Source organism: Glandiceps talaboti, chromosome 22 (assembly GCF_964340395.1).
Source record: "Glandiceps talaboti chromosome 22, keGlaTala1.1, whole genome shotgun sequence".
Lineage (NCBI taxonomy): Eukaryota > Metazoa > Hemichordata > Enteropneusta > Spengelidae > Glandiceps > Glandiceps talaboti.
This window is the reverse complement of record NC_135570.1, coordinates 6682987-6706643: the sequence shown is the minus strand read 5'-3', so window position 1 is coordinate 6706643 and position 23657 is coordinate 6682987. Positions and strand designations below refer to the sequence as shown.

Here is a 23657-nt window from a genome sequence, read left to right as displayed (position 1 = left end):
GGACATGACTTTAATATCAAAGTATCACAGAACGGTTAGCCTCACCTTCAGGTTTGTATATATGGGATTTTGATTATGGATGGGCTGTTGGGGACACTACAGTGACCCTTGCCAATTAGCTAGCTACATGTATGGCATCCCAGCAAAACTGCAATTCATAGTTGGTTGCAAGCCAGCATTAGCAAAGGGTATTAGAATATATTAGCAATATATTGCATGAGTAAGGACTAAGAAATGATGTAGACCTTGGTTATATTCATGTCATTTATTTCACAGGATGCTTGTCATGTGAGTGATTTCAAAATCACTTTTCACATACATATAATAACAAGCATCCTTATTTATAAGCAAGCTGTTGTTAGTATTCCTTGGGCAGTATGCCCTGTAATAAAAGACAAAGATCGTTGTGTGTCAATACATAAAATCAACTGTGTTTATACAAGTCATCCATAGTATTGGATAGGGGAACACCATGTGTGTGTCAGTAACATGCCAAATTGACTGAGCAAGCATACTTGTCCTGAGCACATGGCAAAAATGACACGTTACAAAAGTGTCATATATTACAGGTGTAGCTTTTGATTTGTAACATAATGACATATCCAAATATGAATCCTAATCCTTGCATAACCCAAAGGGGGGGATCTCTAAGGAAATCAAAATTTCTTCATGATGCACCAAAGTTTACAAAGTTCCACTTAAACTAATTATTTTTTTTTCATGCAGATCAAACCAGCACGTCCAAAGCAATTGATGTCAATGTCAAAGACAAAGAAACATGTGACAAGAACATATGGTGGCTCTAGATGTGGAACTTGTGTTAGACAAAGGTAAATGTTTGGTTTGGTTGGTTGGATATGAAACATGATGTGAAACCTGTGGTAGACAAATGTAGGTATTTTGGGTAGTTGGTTCCGTAACCAAACAAAGATTGTGGAAATCTGTAAAATCTTTCAATTCTAATCCAGCCTTACTAAACTGAACTTCTTAAAAATTCTTCGATCTATGGTGCAAGTTACCCCAAATACTGTAACATGTTTACTACAACCCATAACACCAAAGTAAAGTGTTTTCTGTACATATACCACAATCGTTTATAACATCCATATCAAGTGTGAAAGTATACTGTTTCATTTGCTAATTGACTGCATTAGAAAGGCCACATGCTCGGCTTGTAAATAAACCAATTGAAACAGTGTATGTTACACAGCTGTTTTCAAATGATACCATTTATCAAACTGATACAGGTTTAGGCTGGTACAGACATTTATTTCTCTAACTCCTGTGTACGCTTAATTAGGACATACTTATTTACGCTAAAAAACAATACGTCATATTCCAGTTATCAGAAGGATAAAAATTTCAAGGTTTCACCACTAGGAGCGCTGTTTGCAGGCTGTTCTGAGGCAAGATATGAGGGCCAGAATAGTCTAGTCATGAAGTATAAAGACAGCAGACACGGGATTGCCACTCATTTTAGTGTTTCCTGCTGTCCTATTTTCTACAAGTAATCAAAACATGTCTAACCACTAACTGTAATGCTCGAAGATGTAACACAGCCTCAATTCATTCACCATTTCTTACATATTGCCATTCAGTCATCAGCCATGAAGGAAAATTTAGCAAAACTGCCAAATCTTGGGTGCCCCCTAATGATGTTTATCGACAAAATGGTGAGAACTTCAGTAACAAGAATATGGCGTATTGACAAATTTTTGTGTTTCGTGATCAACTTTCAGTCATGTTCCAATACTGTAATTCCCAACCAGATTGTCAGTGGAAAATTGATAGCGACACTGATGTAACTTTTGTGTTCTCTTTTGCAGAATTGTTAGAGCCTTTTTGATTGAAGAACAGAAGATTGTCGTCAGAGTACTGAAGGCACAAGCACAAAAGAAAAAGGCACATTAAAAAGCAAAATCTTTGAACTTTGATCTGTAATTACATTTTACCAAATGTATTAAAAAAGGCTGGTGATAAACACACGACATAATGAGTTTGTGTAATATTTCACTCCCCGGTGTAATACTAAGCAAATTTTGATGTGGCCAAGGCTGGCTAGTAAACAATGCATTACTCACACATCCATACAATAAACTATCAGCTTCACCAAAACTGAACTGCGTGAATGCTCTGGTGTTTTGTGTTATGTCACAAGTCGTGTGTGAGTGAGTAGGGAGTGAGATTTATCGGATGAACAGTTTGTCTTTTTAATGATCATTGAAGTAAACTTTATTATTTTAAACGGGGGAAAATCATCACAAGTAAGAGTTATAGCACAGCTTGTGATAGACAAACTCAGAAGGTTGAAAGAATAGTTAGTTTCCACTCGTAGATTAACACAATTTCTGGAAATTAACACCCATGAAAAGAAAGACGTCCCAAACAACGATTACAAATTTACATCTGCTTCAACCATACCATGTCAAATACTAGAACAACATTACGTCAGTAAAATCACTTTTATTCATTACCCTGTATTCAATTACATCCTGCTTGCACAAATTCATGCAGATTTTTCTTCTATTTTCTACACTTACAAATGCACTTATTACCCAGTACCCAAGTATATGACTACGTTGTTACGTTGTCCTGTAAAATACATTGCTGGGGGCGTCTCATCATCCCTCCCCTTAAACAGATGCAAGCACCCACAACAGCTGATCTTTCAGTTTACATTCAGAGGGTGGGGGAGCTAAATATTGATCAAGGAAGAGGAGTAATGCCATTGGACAGTAAAAGTCTACAATGGAAATTGTTTGAGTTGTCTGCTCAAAAAAGTCTTGCTACATTGTGTGATTTGATGACAATCTTAAGACCACTTCTTTTCATCACCAGTGGGGGTCTGGCATTAATGCAATTGCCAAAATTCATTTTCGCACTTCTAACAAAATTTTGACGGAAAACTTCCACTCCTTCAATTATAGCAGCTTTTGTATTTACTACTGAGATGTTGATGAGTTGATACAAATTTACTTCTAAAGTGAGATATGGTGCTGGGTTTCTGGTAGTATATTAATGTGTTTATGGTTTCTGGTAGTATATTAATGTGTTTACAATCATGTTTTTATATTACATTGATTGTAGTGGTGTGACCGCTATAGTTTTCACCATATTGTGCAATTGTCCTTACAAAAGTTGGTTGCCCTAAGTACATGGCAACATATATTTTTTCAGTTGATTGAAATGCAATTTTACTTCAATTTTCGTCAAGCCAGACAATAAAATGTAGCTATGTTAGCAAGCTGTTTCTGAAGCCAGATAGCGATTTGTTTCTACTAAACTGACTTTCTCTTTAATATGGCAAACTGGAAGATGGGAAATTAAAAAAAATTTATGTACCACATTGTATGCAAAGTGGCAGGCCTCTTCGGGAAGACCAATGCATTTGTACCACTATATGGGTGACAATATTTCAATTTATCTTTAGTTCTTTTGTTTTTCAGATGCATATTGTTTCATACATCATTGTAAATCAATTGCTTGAATCAAATTTCTCAAACAGGATTGATTTATCAGACATTGTCTCTCAGTGCCCACGATTTAATAAGGTGATGTGCAATGGCTATAGGTGGTGGAAGCCAAAAACTAGCTCCTGGATTGGGAATTCTTGCTGATGAATCTTTGGACTGCAAATTCATGACTTCTTTTATTTCTTCTCTGTGAAACCATCTTGCATCTTCCAATTCTTGTTTATCGATAGAAATCTGTAACAAAGGGAAAAGTTGTTAATTATAGAACTCTGAAACATTTCTCAATTTCTAATATCTATAATAGTGCCAATTTTGTATGGATGCAGTGCAGTCTACCATAACATACATATACAAGTTATGATGAGAAGAGACTGCATATCCACACATGTTTAATGTATTGTTGTTGGTAAGGGTGGTCAGTTGTAAAATCTGCCAGAGTTTCTTGGATATTTCACCTGGTTTCCTCACCAAAATTACAGAACCAAGGTATGGGAAATTGATGCATGTTTGACCAGATATCCCTTCTCCGTTACAGAGGTGCCCAAACCTTAGTAAAACTAGATTTCCCTACACTGGCCTAGCAGAATTTTGTTGGGAACCAGTATCATAATTCAGTCCCAGGTTCTCACATATGTGCTATCTTGTTAGTGGAGCCTTTAAAGGATAAGATAGTATCACTTTTGTTCAGGACCAACTTTTCTATAGTTCTGACAAACTATTTTCGCTCTTGAAAATTTTGATCTTCCATCTGAACTGGGTTATCAATGGCTGGCACTGCGGCTTGGGTTGGGTTTGATGAAATAAGTAAGAGGAGTGTCGTTACTCTATTGTACAATGCAGGTTTTCCCTGGCCACTCCAGTTTCCTCCTAGATCCTGCATTACAATGAACCCATGGAGGTTGACTCTCAGTGGAGTTCTTGTGAGATAAGTTTATGAAAACTTAAAGAATTATCCAGCATCAACAAATATTACTGGTCCTTTAAAAAAAATGCTTTGAGTCTTGAATTTACCTGATCTGTTGTATTTGGTTTTAATCTGGCATGACAACCAAGCATCAAACTAGTAGCCGGAAATGACCAATGTTGTGAATGGTAGTATGATATTTCATCTACTTCCAAACCAACTTCCTCTGCGACCTCTCTCTCTACTGCCATCTCCATAGTCTCACCTATTAGTACACACAGACACAACAATAACAGCAAACTTCAACTTTTTCTGTCAAAATATTCAACCCTAGATTGATTGATTCATCACTGTGATTGCTCCACAGTGTTGTCATGAGTGTCCACACCAATAAATCTGTCAGTCTACGTGGACCAGAAAGTAGATTGTAGAGTTCATCACTGTACTATCACTGTTTCATTTTTACGTTTTAGTTTTTGATGAATTTGTCCATTTTTTGGGGGAAATCCTGTTGAGACAATAGAAGTAACAGGAAATATTTGGGCAATTTTGAAGAAGATTTATACATACATATTACATGTACCACATGTCAGACTGCTAAATACTTCCAAATTTACATAAATAGCTGAACAAAGTTGGTGATGTCATCACCAAAATTATTAACTGACTAAAATATGGGATGATCGCACAATGTCACACAAGCTTAATAAACGAACTTTGTTTGTTAAGGGAGGGGAGGGGGGTCTGGCATCAATGCAGTTGCTGAACTTCATTTTCACACTTCTAACCAAATTTCGAAAACTTTTATACTTTCAATGATAACAGGTTTGATATTTACTATTGATATGTTGACTAAAATTTACTTCTAATGTGAGATACAGTGCTGGGTTTCTGGTAGTGTTTCAATTTGTTTATGTTTTGACATTGCACTGATGGTTGTGGTGTGACTGCTGCAATTTTCATCATGGTTTACATCATATATAAACATACTGATGTTGCACTTGTGAACGTTTGCTTAGGGGGAGGTTTTTTGGTCCTAAATGGTTTTAATGAGCTATGCGACATTGTGTGATCATCCCTAAGAAAGATGATTCATTTACCAATGTCACAAAAACCAGCCAATGCAGAATACATGCCCTCTGGAAATTGTGGTTGTCTTGCCAACAGACATTGGTTACCATGGTGAACTACTGTTATAGCAACAGGAGACATCTAAAAGAGAAAGTTAAAATGGAATTCAATGAGATACAAAATGAGTACAGAGTAGATGCCATCCTAAAATCTAGTCTGGTGCAACTCTAAAGTACAGTGTCAAGTTTATTGGTGGGGGGTGGGGGTGGGTGGGACTCCTGGAGTAATGACTCGAAGAGTCAGGGATGATTACTCACACAGCCTGCAGGTGCTTTGTTGCCAGACCTGGGTGACTTTGGATTAGCGTGTGGACTGACTGGGAAAGCCTTGACAATTCTACAGTGACGTGATTCGGAGTGTGCAACATAGCCCTGTCATATAGTCCCAAGACCTGACTAGATTTCCGTAGAATCTGAGGTTGTGTTTATGTGTGTATTTGTCTGCATAAAAAAGAAAATCACAGAACAGAGCAATCCCCAGCACCGGTAATCATTATTATAACTTTCATTAAAAACATGATAGTAGAGTCAAAATCTGTGTGGAAAAAATTTGTCACGATCACCTGTAATAGTAAGTTTAAAATTCAATTCTTGGTACCTACAATAGTACCATATACCCAGGCTAGAGGGTCCAAATAGAAAAAGGTCGACTTATTCTCACTTGTGCCTATAGTAATGTATGTGAAGTGTGTCCTTGTCTGTGAGTGCATGGAGTTATGGTGTTGACCAAGAAATCAAACGTTCGTTATTTTCATGAATCGCCTAGGCAGTGATATTCTATTACAGGTACCGAGAATAGATACATATATACTAACCTTGGGGTAATTAATAACTTTACATTGTGTACACTTTCTCTGTGACCCTGATGGTGTTTTCTCGGTCGGTGATCCACAATTTGAACAAAACTTGTTATTTATATGCCAATTTATGCATGACAATCCCTGCAAGACAGAATGTAGAAAATTAGAGTTTAAGGGGGAGAGGTAGACAGTACAAATCAAGAAGGCTTTGGTAATCTATCCTACTAGGTCCCCGGTATATATAGTTTTGTAACAAGACCATGGATCAATGATGTTATCACTAATTCCCTCTGCTACTTGTGGTTTCAACAATGTTTCGGCATTGTTGTTTGTGTTCTTCTCGACATCTATTTCTGTACTGGACTAAATCCGTTTTCATCTGGAGTGTTTCTTCATTCTAGTAGTGCTGCTTGGATATGTTTGCAGTTACGTTTGGCTTTCTTTATCAATTTCTTGGCAATCTTTACAGCTGATTTGCCATTGCTTTGACTGTGCAATAAGGTGAGTTGGTGGTGTGTTTGAATCCCCATGTACTGGTGTACCGGTGAAAGTGGTATGTTTAAATCCCAATGTACTAGTGAAAGTGGTATGTTTGAATTCCCATGTACTGGTGAAAGTGGAGAATTCCTTGCTTATATATTGTGGACTGTTGTCAGTCATCATGTCAGCAATTCCACGTTGCGCAAAGTGGATTTTGGTCTTGTTGATTATGTTAGATGCTGTTGCGTGTTTGAGTTGATCTGGTTCAAAATAATCGCTGTAATAATAATCAACTGTTATCAGATAGTTTTCTCCATATAAGGTAAACAAATATCATCCATATTTTCTCAACTCAGCTTGAAAATACTCATATTTGTTTTGTCACTACTTGTCAATGCGTAGTGAAAATAATCGAGGCCCCCTATGTGACTTGCATTTCCTTAACTTACAAATATTGTGGAATAAATTGATCTAACAAACCCTTGGTGATATATATCACAAAGCATACGTCATTCTACAAGTCTGTGTTTTCATTCCTCCAATAATTGCATACACTTTTGTCTTCAGTGTTAGTCTGGCTTTTTCAATTTTTTGCATTTCCATACTCTTGATAAAAGTACTTTTATTATATATGTGCTAGTAATTATCTGTATGAGGACAAAAGCATTGTATACTAGTGATAGTTGCACTGTAGTGCAGAAGTGAGAATATTACAGCATACCTGTATGCGAGCGAGTGCTGACCTTTCCATATACATGAAATCATACGTCACCACACAGTTGTATTGTTTACGTAATATACTTTTGATATTAAGACATGTGTAATATTTACAGAACCCCATGATACTTGTCATGAGTGCAACTGTGTGGATTTGGGGTATTTGCACTTATGCATGCTGTGCTTTCTGCTGCTGCACTCACTGCTGTAAGTACAACTGCAGAGAACACTGCAAGAACTCATGCAAATACCAGGAATATGTCACACTGGTATTTGCATGTCAGGAGGTTCCATTGTATCATAATTATATATACCAGCAATTAATTACTTGCACTAGTTACAAACACATACTAGTGGTATTTGCACTGCAGTGCAATACTGAAAACGCTATTGCATACCTGCATGCAAATGATATGCAAATGAGGATGCAAATGTTCATTGTACAGGTTTTAAATATCAAGTTTTACGGAAATTTGGTGTCTTAGATAACCATATATAATAATAACAGAACCCCATGCCATGTGAGTGCCAGTATAAGTACTCAGGGATATTTGCATTCATGGTTGTGGTGTTTTCTGCCACACTTTCACTTCCTATGCTCATGAAAGTGCGGCCACAAAAAATACTGTACACACTTATGCAAATACCCAGAATATCCAAACCCAGCACTTGCACATCATGGGGTTCTGTCATAGAACATACCTCAGATAGTATATTAACATCTTTGTTATTTGAAAGTAGAAATAAGGCTTTTCTGAAATTCACAAATGTACCATTAAACTTGTCTTGAATCTCATCCCTGAGGTGATCCTTGGGTGGTAAATTAATTGCAAATATTGCACTGTCATTGTCATTGTTATTGTGGCTATTGAGAAGTATAGAGGACTCCAATATACTCTCAGTTTTGGGAAGATTTGCCTGCAAATCTGTGTGAGGAAAGAAACAAAATGTTAACTTTAAACATGCCAATTAAAGAACTTCATATATGTATTATCATTGAAACTCTCTCATCTTTGAAACAAAGTGAAAGGCCTGGGCTGGCCCCTTATTAATTCTCACTCATTTTTCCCTGGCTGAACAAAATAAAGTACTAGGGAATAATCTAGTTGCCAAGTCTACAGTTATGGTATTTGATAGATTTCTCAGTGCAAACTTAGAGATGGCTATTTTTTCATACTTTTGCCATGTAAACAATCATGTGGACAAATATAGAAATGTTCTTTGATGCACAACCAAAACTTCAAAGAACATTCCAACCCTTTGAAACCATTTACTGAGTGTAAGCATCGACCCTCTATCAACTCGGAGAAACTATGGGATGAGTGGTTAAAAGCTCACACAAAACAGAGGTGTTAGAAAAGGTGGAGGCGTGAAAGGGAGAGAAACAGTTAGAATGTTCAAGCATCATGTAGGGTCTATGGTTCATCAATGATATACATTCTAGTAATGGACTGCAAAAGATTTGTCATATATTTAGACATTTTAGGTTCGAAGTTCAGTCTTTTGATCCAACTTGAAAAGTTGATCATACATGCATATATTATAATCATTGACTGAGTTTGATTTTAGTGTGCGGATATATGATTTTTTTATATTGCGTTTACTGAAGTCCATATGTCATAAATAGCTCTTGATAATAAAATATACGTTTTGGGGTCTACGACATGTACGATGACCAGGGGAACATTCGACCGCGTGACGGTCCACTCGCTATCTATATTTGAACACGTCGTACACAGAGGACAGGGTACAATGTACGTATAACAGCGATCGTGATGGGAGAAGAAACGTATCCACTGCCTATGTATGGACATACATTTAAAGACACACCTCCTAAACTTTGGAATGCCACTTGAAGATCATTTCCCTGTGTGCTTAGAAGAGGTTTTGAATCGAAAAATAGTAAAAATTTAGCTGCCGGTGAAACCAGTGTCTCCCTGCAAATGTCACCGTCCTCCTTTACGTGTTGTAGCCATCGTAACTTCCGTACAAAGTCAGACTGGTTTCGAACAAATGTGCAATTACTTTGACAAATTGAGCTTCTGGAAACACTCCTGCACGCTAAGATCATGGTGCAGGTAACTCAACTCTCCAAATGGAGGACTGAACTGAATACGAAGTTTCCGAACCGTGTCACAAAACCCCAGACTACCCCAGACTGCCAGGTGACCTCCGGCCGACGGCACCAGATTCGGATACGTATCCAAAATGAGTTTGAACCCGTATCCGAATCCGATGCCAACTTCACATTCGTGAAAACATTATAGAAAACATGGCTACACTAACCCGGAAAAGGAGACTCTTTGTCATCTGTGCTGTCTGTGTGGTGTTATTTTTTCTCCTGCAGGTAAAGTTTATATTTCAGTATAAAATATGGTTCATTTAGTTCACAAGTATTTAGAGTATAGTAGCCCAGGCCAGGGGAAGTCGGGGGGGGGGGGGGGGCACATGCAATGTGTTTCCCGAGATATGTCACAATACAATATCGACAATATTGAGATAATTGGCAAATAATATATGAACGAGGTAAAATAACACAGGTTTCTAGGATCGGGTAAGTCCACACATCGCGAAATATAAACTTTATATCTTGCGGTGTGTGGACTTACGCGATCTGAGAAACCCATATTATTTTACCCCTAGGCCCCTTTCATATATTATTTGCCTGCATGATCCTTATTGTATATCTCGAGAAACAAGTGCCTGTGGGGGCTAAATTCTGAATGATGTGGTACAGTACCACAGGCACTTGTTTCCCGAGCTATGTGTTGGGTTTGTTTTTTTTACCAAAAATAAAAAAAATTCTCCCCCCCCCCCCGGCATAAATGTTCTACTTGCTCCCTTCTACTTGTACACATTGTATTTGTATTCATTTCTTTTGAAAGTCTAAAATTGTTGAACTGATTGGAATATTTAACAAGGATGATACCATAAGTCAATACAAAAAGAAAAAGATTGAGTTTGGGGTTTAAACTGCCATGTATTACTTTGGATGATGCCTAATTAAAGTGATCATATGGATGAGGATACTAGTGGTAATTTTGCATTGCAGTGCAATACTGCAAAAGTAATCTCCTGTATGCAAATGATATGCAAATGAAGATGCAATCATTTCTTGCACATTAAATCACATGATTGCAAAGTATGATGGTAATGTGCTGTTTCAGATAAACATGTGTATGTAATAACAACAGAAACCTATGTTAAATGAGTCAGTGACAGTGTGTGTACTCATGAGGGATATTTGCATTCACGTTTGCAGTGTTTTCTGCAGCACTTTGATTTGCTACTCTCGTGAAAGTATGGCTACAGAGAACACTGCAAGCATTTGTGCAAATACCCCAAGTATGCCACACATGCACTCATGCATCATGGGAGTCTGCCATATTTTTTTTCCAGAATTCAAAAATTCAGAATTACATGTGCTGGAAAGGTGATAGCACCCTATAAAAACTCATAACTTTTACCACAAATTTGATCACTATTTATAGAGAATGCTCCACATTCCATATTTTTAACTTTACAGAAAAGTAGTAATAATATTGTGATTTATCTGAAATAAAAATGATAATGTGCGATCACATATTTTTCTGTGCAATGAATGATCATGTTCTCATTTGCATGTCATTTGCATGTCATTTGCATGTCATTTGCATGCATGTATGCAGTAATGTTTGTGTTATTTCACTGCAATGCAACTACCATTAGTATGAACGTGCACTAGTGTAAGTAATCTCTAGTACATATGTATAAATCTGTATTTTTTTAATACAGATTCTAGGAAGTTTAAATTCTGATGATATAATATTTGGTGGCCCACTGAATGGAATCGAATATGATGAGTTCTGGATTGAAGAAAATGTGGATTATGGAGGACAGCTAGTCAGAGGAAGTAAGTTAACATTACACAATTTGTTTGTTATGTGATAAATTGACTAAAATTGTTCATCAGCTTGGTAGATCAAGTGACTTACACACGTTAGAACATTGAAGCAGTTTTTTTTAGCATTTAGCTTTTTATCTGTCTTGATCAACGATCCTCATCAACTGATAAGAATTGTCAACCAAGACAGATTGATAGTTTTAACTGCTCCGATGTTTATAACCTGTATAAGTCATTTGATTTACCATTGGCTGATGAACAACATGTCTTGGGTTTTGTTGGTACCAAATTGTTTGCCATTGAAAGTTGAATCTCATAGAAAGTAATACGTTATGGCTTTTTATCAAGTTCATGTTAACTTTGGTTGTCATTCCAGGACAGATTATATAAGTACATGTAAGGATCTGTAAGGGTGTACAAAGAAGTTAGCCTACAAATGTAGTATGACATCACTGTGCATTAGACAACTTATAATTATGTCTAGGCCACCTCCAATGACAGCCAAATTTTGTTGTTCTGGGTCAGTATGATAAAAACTGGCATTTCTTGTGAGTCACCACATAGTAAGAGATAGGGGAACACCAAATTTTGGTGCATCAGTAGAAATTGTGTACAGCAGTGGCATGTCAAATTTGCTTAGAGGGCACACTCACCACATAGTAAGAGATAGAGGAACACCAAATTTTGGTGTGTTACAAGAAATTGTGTGCATCAGTGGCGTATCAAATTGGCTTAGAGGGCACATTCACCACATAGTAAGAGATAGTGGAACACCAAATTTGGGTGCATCATTAGAAATTGTGTGCATCAGTGGTGCGTCAAATTGGCTTAGAGGGCACAATAATGTTTACATAAACAAAGAAACGACAACTTACTAGTAAAACATTGTTTCTTTGCTCTGGAATCATGATTTGTAGTAGTTCCGAACGCGGAACATAAGTAATTTATCCAGTATATTTCTGTCAAGCCATTCAGCCAATAGTCATATGGCATAGACTTCGATGGGTGGGTATTGTGTAAAAACAAGGACATAGGGGATGGAAATACTAGCAGCATACAATGCCCTCTTACTGTCATATGAAAAGTCTATGGCATTGAATTGTTGACAGTAACAGCTGCAGAAATCTGAGTGCATGATTTAGCTGATATATCAATCAATCAATCAATCAATCAAAGAGATTTATATAGCGCCAAACTCCACTACGTAGCAATGTTCAATGGCGCTTTACAAAAGTGTGGATATATAGAGATGTCAGTAGGCTCTGCTAAACAGATAAGTCTTGATGCACTTCTTAAAAATATCAAGGCTGGGTGACTGGCGCACTTCTGGAGGGACATTGTTCCAAGCGAAGGGGGCGGTACGCGAGAAAGCACGATCACCATAGGTCTTCCGGTTACTCCGTATATACTAGGTAACGTATCTTCACGCTAATGTGTTTTAAACTACCACTAAAAAATACATAAGGTATTATTATGGATTGTAGGAAGTCTCTATAAAATGCCAAGAAATGATGATTGACAACCTCTTATAAGACTTTATTTTCCTTTCAACAGAAGCCATTGATAAACATGATAAGTTTGATATTGATGCAGCTAAGATGGACATTAAAGTACCTATTATTCTTTGGTGGACTGGATTCACTGGTGAAAGAGGAAAAGTCAAAACATGTGGTCAAGATAAGTGTTTCTTTACTGTTGACAGACATTTTCACACACATCCCAAAACTCAAGTTTTTATGTTCTACGGCACTGATTTCCATTCAAATGATTTGCCATTGCCACGGAAACCACAACATGAGTGGGCTTTGCTGCATGAAGAATCACCCAAGAATAATTATAAGTTAAACCAACCCGAGTGCCTTACTTTGTTTAATCACACAGCAACATTCAAAAGGCAGTCTGACTTTCCAATTACGACTCAATATCTTGAAACACTTTCAGACCTGACAAGTACGGAGTTTCTCGTGCCAACGAAAGAGAAGAGTAAAAATGGTCTTGCGCCTGTTGCGTATGTGCAGTCAGATTGTGACCCTCCATCTGACCGAGATTCATATGTTGAAGAACTGATGAAATATGTTGATGTGGATTCATATGGAGCTTGTCTTCATAACAAGGATCTTCCGGATGAATTAAGAGATCCACTCACAATGGACAACCATAAATTCCATGAAATTCTTGCCAAGTATAAATTCATCCTATCATTTGAAAACGCTATTTGTGATGATTACATCACAGAAAAGTTATGGCGTGTATTTAAAATTGGATCTGTGCCGGTCTGTCGAGGTTCTCCATCCATTAAAGACTGGTTGCCATCAGAAAATTCAGCATTGGTGACAAATGACTTTACTACGCCTAAAGAACTGGCGGAGCGTATAAAATATTTAGATGCAAATGATGAAGAATATGATAAATTTCTACAATACAAGAGAGATGGAATCAGTAATGAAAAACTTCTCGCAGAAATGCAATCCAGAAACTGGGGTGTTAATGATTACAAACAAATGAACTTCATTGATGCATTTGAATGTTTTGTGTGCAATAGAGTACATAAAAATATTAAAGCCCTCAGTGAGGGAAAAGAGAGTGAAAAATTTATTGCTAGTGCAGAGCATTATGACTGCCCCAGACCATTCTATTTCAATTCAGACAACCCTAATAACAACATCAACTTATACATGCAACTGTTTGATCAGAGCAAGTATGAGGCTAGATCTCTTCACCATTTTGTCACTGCACAGAAAAATTTTACTAAGCAGGAGTACCGTGAATATGCTTTGCAGCTGAGAAAGAACCAAAGATTTTAAAGTGACTGATATCCGTTTATATATTCATACTTTTATAAACAGTAAAACTGTAAAATGTAGTCAATACTGGCACTCTGATTATCTCCACAATGATGTGCAGCTAGAAGCTGATTAGTCTCGGATACCCAGACTCTCACCACTAGGGGGCTCTTTTATGAGACCACCCCCAGACAAGAGTCTGGGGAAACCACGTTTCAACTACCCCGCACGGGAGTCACATAGTAAATTTCTTCTAAGTCATGACAATGGGATTAAAAGGCCTATTTTTTGTGATTTAGATGTATCACTGGCTTAAAAAGTGATATTTGTCTCGAAAGTACCTAAATCGTTTAGCCTACAATGTTGGACTTGAAGTATTCCCCAGCATGCACTACTCTAGATGCTACTTCTTGTTGGTGAGTTAGAATCTCGTTTCCACAGACTCTCGCTTGGGGAGGTCTCATATTATCAGGGATGTCCCTAATATTTTTACTCTATGTATGACATTGGTAGAGGGCACTGTGCATGACCCATACCACCAGTATGCTTTCTAGATCAGAATGAACCAAAGATTTTATAGTGATTATACATGCAAATTTACATTCTCCTGTGTAACCCATAAATGATTTGATTGGGGGAACCATGTCATTTTACACTCATAGATTAAAAGTGCACAGTGACTATATATCTAAACGCCTATTTAATGTAGTATTGTATAATAGCTTTTATAAAGATATATGAAATTTTATATTTGTCAAAAAATGGTTTTTGAAACATCACGTTTTCTGCATAGGGAGTAAAAGACAGTTTCCATTCTAATATAATAATGGAGAATATGCCTCAGATATAAGCTCCTTAAACTTTTGCTGTTACTTTGTTCAAGAAAACTTCAACCTATTGTGTGTGTGTGTGTGTGTGTGTGTGTGTGTGTGTGTCCACATCCACATGCAAGAGTGCATACTTTCATTTACGAAATATAGCTCGCATTTGTAAATTTCTTCCACGTTTGTCACTTGAAAGGCTCATTCATGCTTTCATTTTTTCTAAGTTAGACTATTGTAATGTACTGTTTCTTAGGCTTCCTTTGTGTTTACTACAGAAACTACAGCTAGTTCAAAATAGCATGGCTCGCCTATTGTCTGGCTGCCGCAAGTATCATCATATATCTCCTGTTTTAAGATCACTTCACTGGCTCCCAATAGAGTGTAGAATTGAATTCAAAGTTTTACTACTGGTTTTTAAGGCACTTCATGGTCTTGCGCCTATGTACATTGTTGATCTTTTAACACCCAGAAATACTACGCGTCGTCTTCGTTCTTCAGATTCGGGCTTGCTTGAGGTTCCGTTTACGAGGTCATCTTTCGTCTACAAACGGGCCTTCAGCCATGTTGCTCCACGGTTATGGAACGATTTACCGGCTGGGATTAGAATGTGTAATACCGTTGATTGTTTTAAGAAAAGTTTAAAAACGCATCTTTTCCGCAAAGCTATTAATTTGAATTCAGATCAACAAAAATCCATCTTTGTGAGTACGTACAGTCATACTTTAATAGAACTCACATATTTACCAGGTGCAATAGGGAACTTGCAAACCCGCCATGTTGAATGTTGCATCATGGGAAATGCGATAATAAATGCTAATCAATTATTATTATGACCAATATTGTTATTTTGTTTGTAGCCATAAATGATCAATTCATAGTCACCCTGACCATTGCGAGAGGTTTATTTTATTGGTAGCGCCAGATTAGGTAATACGATAACCTCAGATAATCCCATAGTCCTTTGCGTCTGAGCATGCTCAGTCTGGATTGCAAGTTCCCTATTACCATAAAAATCAACAGCAATGCACCAATTCCTATGATTTCTGAGTCATAGATTGTCGTATTTAAGAATCTCCTTAGATGTTCCAAAATCCTGGGCAGAATATGTGAGAGGTGTATTTTGCGAACCTTTGAGTAGGTTTATGTGATGTGATGAATTTTTAATTGACTGAAATGACAGGAAAGATGTTGTAAACTGACATAGTTGGGTGACGTCATGGAATGACACATGTTTATCTATTTCCTTCTCCCCAGTTTCTATTTGCCTATTTGCACACTTTTATTGTCCAATAGGATAGTGATACGGTGGCTTCTCTCTCTCTTGTGCTAAAAATGGTGGTGTGTTAGCACACTGTATTCGTTTCACATTGATTTTTCAAGTAGAAAGCCATGATAAAATTGTTTTATAGATTAAAAATCCAAAATAAATGTATCGTTATCCATATGGCCACTTGTTTTGCAATACCTTCGAGTCATAATTGCAATGACAGCAAAGTTACTATCAGTACCCTACTGGCAAGATAGAGATAGCCAGATGCTAACTCCACTAACAACAGTTATTACACTCAGTTATACATAAAGTACTCAGTACATGAGATATTCATTTGACAGATCTTTATTGAACCAGAATAGTATATGTATACCAAGTCACCCAATTTGAAATGACCATAAGGTGCGAAACCCATTTAAAGAAAAGTGCAAGAGAACGTTGTGATATCCAAGCGGTCATTCTCTTGACAACCGTATGGACTTAATTTGCAATCAGAGTATCCTCTATCCAATCAACTGCAGATGGAACGTAGCTGTAAAGACCCGGTTTGTCTGGGTTAGCACAGTTAAAACCATCACTTGTACGGTCACCGATAATACCAACCAAGTACCATCTATCGTCGTCAGGATTGCCAAAACCACCATCTGGTCTATACCAAACCATTGCACCTCCATCGTCACCCTAAACAAGTAAAAAATAACAATAAGAGAAAAAAATGTTACTCATATCCAAGAGAAATAACATTGACGTCAAGTGAACTTTGCTTATTTAAGATCCATAGTGACATATCCCTCATCATCTAAGACAACTTGCAATGTATATTTATAAGGCATTTAGATTAAGAGAGAACCTTTCCATTTCATAAGTTCTGTTTATTCTTGACACATTTCCTTTTTTCGTTCCATGTACATATGCAATCATTTATACTTTTTGTCTTGTTTTATTTGTTTCTACATGTATTTTGGGCTGATGGCCGCTACCTGCAAAATAAATTTCATTCATATCACTATTTGGAGTTTCATTTCTAGTGATATGAGTATTCAATATTGGTATGCAGTATTCATGAATAAACTTTGACAGACTACTTAGAGGCCTTCATTTCAGATTCTTATTGACTTCCATAGAAGTATCAGTCAGTCGGTTGTGACTATTTTAGTGGAGTCATGATGGTCGAATGGTTAGAGTGGCTGGTTTTGAATCTGCAGATTACAGGTTTGAGCCATGTCTCTGCTGTTTGTTTCTGAATGGCTAAAGTCCTTGGTGCAAGATTTTAACCACTACTGTACCTCGGTCAACCAAGCTGTATAATTGGGGATCTGGTAGGGTTGGGGTTGCAATGTGAATGCTTTAATCCTATGTGCTTATAGAGGCTGCAATGGATTGTATGCTCCCCAAGGAGTTGAGGAAGTATAAAGGGCTGTTGTGCTGCTACAGATCCATACCAGGGGTAATAATTGTAAAGTACAAAATGTACTTTGAGCACAGTGTGGGAAAGTGCTACATAAAACACCATTATTATTTTTTATATTATTATTTCGTCAAAAGAGCTAGTGTACAATCTAACCCGTCAATTCGAAGAGCAACCATTAGACTAACATGAACATTTTAAGTTGAAGTCACTCATAAATTTTATATGAAGTCTAATGCTCTCAAACATTAGAAGTAATATTATCAGTTCCTTTCCATTGGACTCAAATTAACATACTGCTGATTAATTAACACCAAAACGCAACTACGATGCATTCACTTACTGTACAGCCATCATTTTCGCCAGCACACGTTAGACTTTCTGTAACGTCGCCATTGTGTCTTAATGGGTCGTTGCAATAATCATCAGAATATACAGTTACACTGGTTTGAAGGAGCACATTACTACCAGTATCCTGTGGACCAATGTCACTTTCTGTTTGTTTAAAAAAAAAGTTTATCAATTAAATACTTATAAGTAATGTCATCTCAGTTGAATGAGTTGTGGTGAGATAATCTTTGGCCAATTGCAGACAAGTTACTGCCAGGATTGGTCATTGACATGAGAGTATGGCAAAACGTATGGAACTTTTCACAAGCCACCAAAGAAATTGCATATGAATCTATCATCCATCCAAAACTTGAATACTGCAGTGCCATATGGAATCCCTACCAGAAAATCCACATAAATAATCTTGAAGACGTCCAGAGAAGATCAGAGCTGCAATATTTGTCACCAAGAACTATCATAAAACCAGTAGTGTTACTAATATCAGGACTTAAAATGGGACACTCTTAAAAAAACTTCACTATTACCAGGCTAAGTAAAATCACAAAGAAACTCACTCTATCAAACAGAAATCACCTGCTTGCTAGCCAAAGAAATAGACCCTCTACAACATGCCAACACCACAGCTTAACTGTAGAACAATTCAGGCAAACAAAGACTGCTATTGGTGTATACCAATACTCATTGTATCCAAGGACCATTCCTATCTGGAACACTCTGTACATACCATATCGATCAAAACTGTCTCTATTGCTTTAAAGAACTTTTTACCACCTACACTCCCAAGTTGTTCTGTTATTGCTTGTTTGAGGGTCTGCATGTTTATAGTCATGTTTATTGGTTAAGACAAGTTAAAAGTTTTTAAGATTTCAATGTTACACATTTACACATTCCAAACTTCATCCATATAGTATTCTATCATCTTAAATTATGGTAGTGCCAAAATTCTAAAAATAATAAAATCTACAGTTTTATCTTGCTAATAATACATCATAACAAGTATTATCGAACTATTGAAAATATCCTTACGAATAACTTGAGATGTGTCTCCCCAGCCAGTGATCCAGCCTTCAGTGCCTCCTGGGAAAATGTCATCTTTTCCGGGTAGACAGACATCCAAGTGATAGTCATTGATAAAACCAATAATCCCTCTTACTTTGAGCAGGGCAAAGTTCCACTCTTCTTTAAGTGGGCTATAGTTTGGATGGATAAATATCTCCTCCACATCATGCACGGTTTCAAAAGGATCCGGCTGTGTATAGATGTGGTTACCACTCACAATGTCAAATACTTGAGGTATGTTTCTAAACCTACAACCGAGAATGATTGTATAGAGAGAATGGCATATCAAGTACGAAGAAGATTTTCCTGGCATTTACATCATGATGTATGAGAATGGCTGAGGTTTTAGAATTCATTAAAGAAGAATACATCTTAATGTAGGCAATTATGATATATATATATATATATATATATATATATATATATATATATATATATATATATATATATATATATATATATATATATATATATATATATATATATATATATATATATATATATATATATATATATATATATATATGATATATGACAAGTGTAATAGTTAAATATTTACTATTGTTTTTTTTTCATATTTCAAAAAAATATTACAAAAAGTTGTGAAATAAAAGGACATGTTTCCCTGTTGGAAGAAGGCACTGTGTTTATGTATGTGTTCTTGTATTTACCAGTTTGTTCCTTAGTAGTGGTCATAGATATTAGAGACATACAATTAGGACCAGTTTGAGAATATAATATACACCATTATACCAAAACGTATTTAGAATGAGCAAAGTCACAATGTGACATTTATTAATAAAAGAACTTTATTTTTTCCTACCTGATAAGATAATGTGAGGCAACATACACAAGTTTGTATTTAAAAGTAATGTGTAAGAGTTTGTTACTGTACACAAGGAATTGATTTGGAAACAAAAGGAATTGACTTGGAAACAAACTAGGTATTAAACACAAGTAATCACTGTCATGTGTCCTTCTCCATATGTCAAAACAGCACGTTGCATAATAGTTTGATTACTTGTGATTAAAAGTGATTACTTGTGTAATAAAGGCGTTTCCTCAAACTATGGCAACCAGAAAGCTGCCAGCTGTGAGCCTGCATGGGTATTTACTTGAGACTGGTGGAAAAGCTGTAGTAAAATGTAATATTTAGGCCAAATATTAAAAAATTAAAATGCTATTCAAGGGTCAACCTAGCCCATCACATTGGGTAGGTAGGTCGATTTTTTGATACAATAATTGGACAAGGATCTAAAATGAGCCAAAGGTAAAATGTTTCAAGTTGAGTTTTCACAGTACTTTTTTCAGTCATTTTGATTTTTGATTTTAATCCTCTGCTATTTGTCTGCATGGCAATTGATTTCTTACCACCAGTTCTACAGTTAAGTAATGTACACAAGTTACAGTTAAACCTGTATTGTTCAGAAAATATCAAGAAATATCCATAAATACTTTTGAAACAATGTGCAAGCTCATGTAGTTCAGCTTTCTTTCCCCTGGCCTTAGTAATATTGAGGAAAAATGATATTATAAAAGGATCTAAATGTGTGGGTTTTTTAAAAACTCCATAGTAACAAAATTAGATTCCAATATTGATCTCTTTACTGTTATTCCCCCCTCACTTGTCTCCTAATTTTACCCAATACAGTGCACTCAATATTCAACCATATGCCCCAGAAATTTTTCTCCAATATTTCCTTAGACTTGTTGGGCTGTCAATTGAGCATGTGCAGAGAGTATTGGTAAGCTAAGAGTTGCCTTTTTGGTGATACCAATGTTTCATTATGTCCTGTTGAAAATATAGCATTTTCTGGAATGTGTTAGTTTCATGATTTTTGTAGCAACAACTCCTAATGTCATTTTCATTTTAATAAGAGAGGTATGATAAAATACTGTACTTACAAATAGACACAGTGACCTGCCGTTAGTATCCATCGCTGGTTAATTATTGTACCACCACATACATGTTCAAAGCTTCGCTGAATTGCTGCCTATTAAAGTACCAATAAAGAAGGGAGAGAAAGAGGATCTGGTATTATTATTCAATATATTGGGTTTTAACACCCAAAGTTAAAATATCGACTACAGGGGATCATAACATCCAATCCTTGTGTAAAATGTCATGCAATAAGACTAATTACAGGGGTCTCCAACATCCACTAAGCATCACCGCTTGAGGACGCTTGGTAGAAGTAACTCATTAATAATTTGTAAACAATTACAAAGCCCTTTTCCAAATCATTGTGGTTTGATGAGAAGATGGTATGCGGATACTTAAGTTATTAGGACTGTTTGGTCATAGCATGTTCATTTGTGGATCCACTAAGAAACTGCATATTCTTCACTAAGGTAGCAAAATTGTAATTTCTTGCTATATATTGTCTATTTAGTACTGCAGCTAGATCAGGAACAGGGTGCCAATGTTTTGAGGTCTGGATTTGATGTCTGCATGGTGGCAATAATTATTTCATTCCTTTCAAACAAAGTGTCGCTAGAAACTTTATTTGTTCAACCTTGCCATCTTAAAGTGTAGTATGTGTAGTTTCTTATTGGTTTCTGCATGGTTGCATCAGACAGAGCCAGTGAACGGTAACTCAAAACAACTATCTGTGTTTAAGCATAGACACTCCACCTTGGTGGAGGGTCTATGGTTAAAGCTTGTTTATGGCTATAGAATTCATGTCAAATATATTTCTTACTGGACCTTTACCATGGTGTTTGCTTGTGGTGACATTATTTTACTGCAACTCCCAGGGTTGTCACACAAAATCATTATGGCAATGTCGCAAAAAGACACATTGACGTAAAACATTGCATGAGTGTATGCACAATTGCGTTTTTTATACCTATCATTCATCCTTAAGGGAAACATAAAGACTCACACCATGCACCAAAAAGGTCAAAAAGATATCAAATATAAGCAATTTTAGAATCCAAAATGCTTGTTGAATGCCCTATGAATTAAATGAGAAAATAAAAGTTTGTCGGTGAACACCCAAAGCTCATTTATGAGTTCAAAAGGATGTGAACCAAGTGTATGTTTTTAGTTATTTAGTTAGTTTTTTTGATAATTTAACTATTAAATGTTAATTCTTACCACCCATGGCCAGCTACCACGTTCAGCTTCAGCACCGCCCACAACATTTATGCCAGTGGTAGTGGCATTCAGGTTAGGATCAATAGCAGGTCTGCCACAACGGAATGAATTATCTGGAAATAAATAAATGGTAAATTGGTAGTACATGTACAATGTTTGAGGTGGGGGGTTGGGGTGGGGGTGGGGGCACTGCCAGTAAATTGATCTAACTGATGGACTTCATGTTACTGTGCTAAATGGCATATGGGATATATGGCCGAATTACTTTATTTTATTGATATGTTAATTGGTCCAATTAGCTTGCATAACTCTTGTACAAAACTAATTATCTTTAATTAGTGCCTAAAATAATACACAAAAATAATACATACAGAATTTCATTTAACTTGAACTAGTTAATGATGACACAGACATACATACATACATACATACATACATACACAATTATCACCATAACATAATCTTCCCTTACAGAAAGTAAACACCACATGTTAAATGGGTATTAACATAGTATGATAACGAACAGATAATACTCAAAGATGCTTAGGTACTTACCTGGGCAACCAATTTCATCTTCGCCCAGAGCACAATCTTGTTTTCCATCACAACGTTCTTCAATTGGAATACAGTATCCATTTCGGTTGTCTCCACAACGGTATGCAACCTCAGAATCGCATTCAACTGTTAAACATGTGAACATTGAAATGAATCAATTTCTTGGTATTAAATGACTATTGTGTTGTTCATCTAAATGTTATTCCCATTCATACCTACGATATTACTGAATCAAATAATCTATAGTCAATCCACACTGAACATGCTCAGTCTAAGAGGCAGGGGATGCAAAGGACTTTGGGATTATATCTAGTTGCTGGAATACCTAATCTAGAATCGCGATGCGATAGTAAATTTGCTCCAAAGCTATCTTGCTGAATCACAGATCACTTTGTACACAGCAAATTAAAGATTGGAAAATAAATTGGTATTTTGAAGAAAAAAATAAGAAAACCGTGATCAGGTGTACTGTTCACATGATTTGTACGAGTTAATTATTCTCATTCCTAGATAGTCTATTAATGTGCTGGAACGATAGATTTTCATTGTGACAAGATATTATAGGTATACCTATTCATACATGCTACTTTATTGTAAACAAAAAATGCACTTTATTGTGTCTAAATAACATTACATACTTGGCTGATCACGTGCTACCCATACTGCATCAAAGCCAAAGAACTCCACACTTCCATCGGTGGTGAATTCCACAGACATGACAGTTAAAGTTGATACAGTAGGGTTGGGAAGGGAATGGCCACACATTCTCCTAAGTTCGGGAAATGTACTGTCGATACCATCATAGGCAATGACACTGTCATACATGCAATTGAGAGAAGCTTCTAAGTCAAAGTAATCGAATTCTAAATCAATTGCCTGTGTGATAGACAAGAAAATGACGTGAGAGAGAGAGAGAGAGA

The 23657-nt window shown here is 36.4% G+C and overlaps 4 protein-coding genes across 5 annotated transcripts in view; 2 read left to right on the top strand and 2 right to left on the bottom strand.

The window, feature by feature from the left end:
- Nucleotides 1-2051, top strand: part of LOC144451958 (large ribosomal subunit protein eL34-like) — a 95194-nt gene extending 93143 nt beyond the window's left edge. The window contains exons 5-6 of one of the 2 annotated variants that reach the window (XM_078142884.1): nt 727-830; nt 1827-2051. In XM_078142884.1, the coding sequence (XP_077999010.1) occupies nt 727-830; nt 1827-1911 (189 nt within the window). In that variant the 3' untranslated portion in view covers nt 1912-2051. The remainder of the gene's footprint in view (nt 1-726; nt 831-1826) is intronic. The other variant, XM_078142883.1, reaches the window with a different exon arrangement.
- Nucleotides 2052-3515: 1464 nt separating this feature from the next.
- On the bottom strand, nt 3516-9575 carry LOC144452469 (NAD(P)H pyrophosphatase NUDT13, mitochondrial-like). Its single transcript, XM_078143566.1, has 6 exons — nt 9335-9575; nt 8207-8430; nt 6323-6448; nt 5478-5589; nt 4485-4642; nt 3516-3707 (listed from the first exon to the last, which is right to left on the bottom strand). The coding sequence occupies exons 1-6, from the start codon at nt 9573-9575 to the stop codon at nt 3516-3518; spliced, it is 1053 nt and encodes a 350-aa protein (XP_077999692.1).
- A 199-nt stretch (nt 9576-9774) lies between these two features.
- LOC144452467 (GDP-fucose protein O-fucosyltransferase 3-like) lies at nt 9775-14191 on the top strand. The gene is made up of 3 exons (XM_078143565.1): nt 9775-9851; nt 11279-11396; nt 12942-14191. Exons 1-3 carry the CDS (start codon nt 9777-9779, stop codon nt 14189-14191), a joined length of 1443 nt encoding a protein of 480 aa, XP_077999691.1. The 5' UTR covers nt 9775-9776.
- A 2553-nt stretch (nt 14192-16744) lies between these two features.
- Nucleotides 16745-23454, bottom strand: LOC144452466 (transmembrane protease serine 5-like). Its single transcript, XM_078143564.1, has 6 exons — nt 23376-23454; nt 22738-22863; nt 22183-22295; nt 19050-19272; nt 18016-18167; nt 16745-16945 (listed from the first exon to the last, which is right to left on the bottom strand). Exons 1-6 carry the CDS (start codon nt 23452-23454, stop codon nt 16745-16747), a joined length of 894 nt encoding a protein of 297 aa, XP_077999690.1.
- Between the last annotated feature and the right edge of the window lie 203 nt (nt 23455-23657).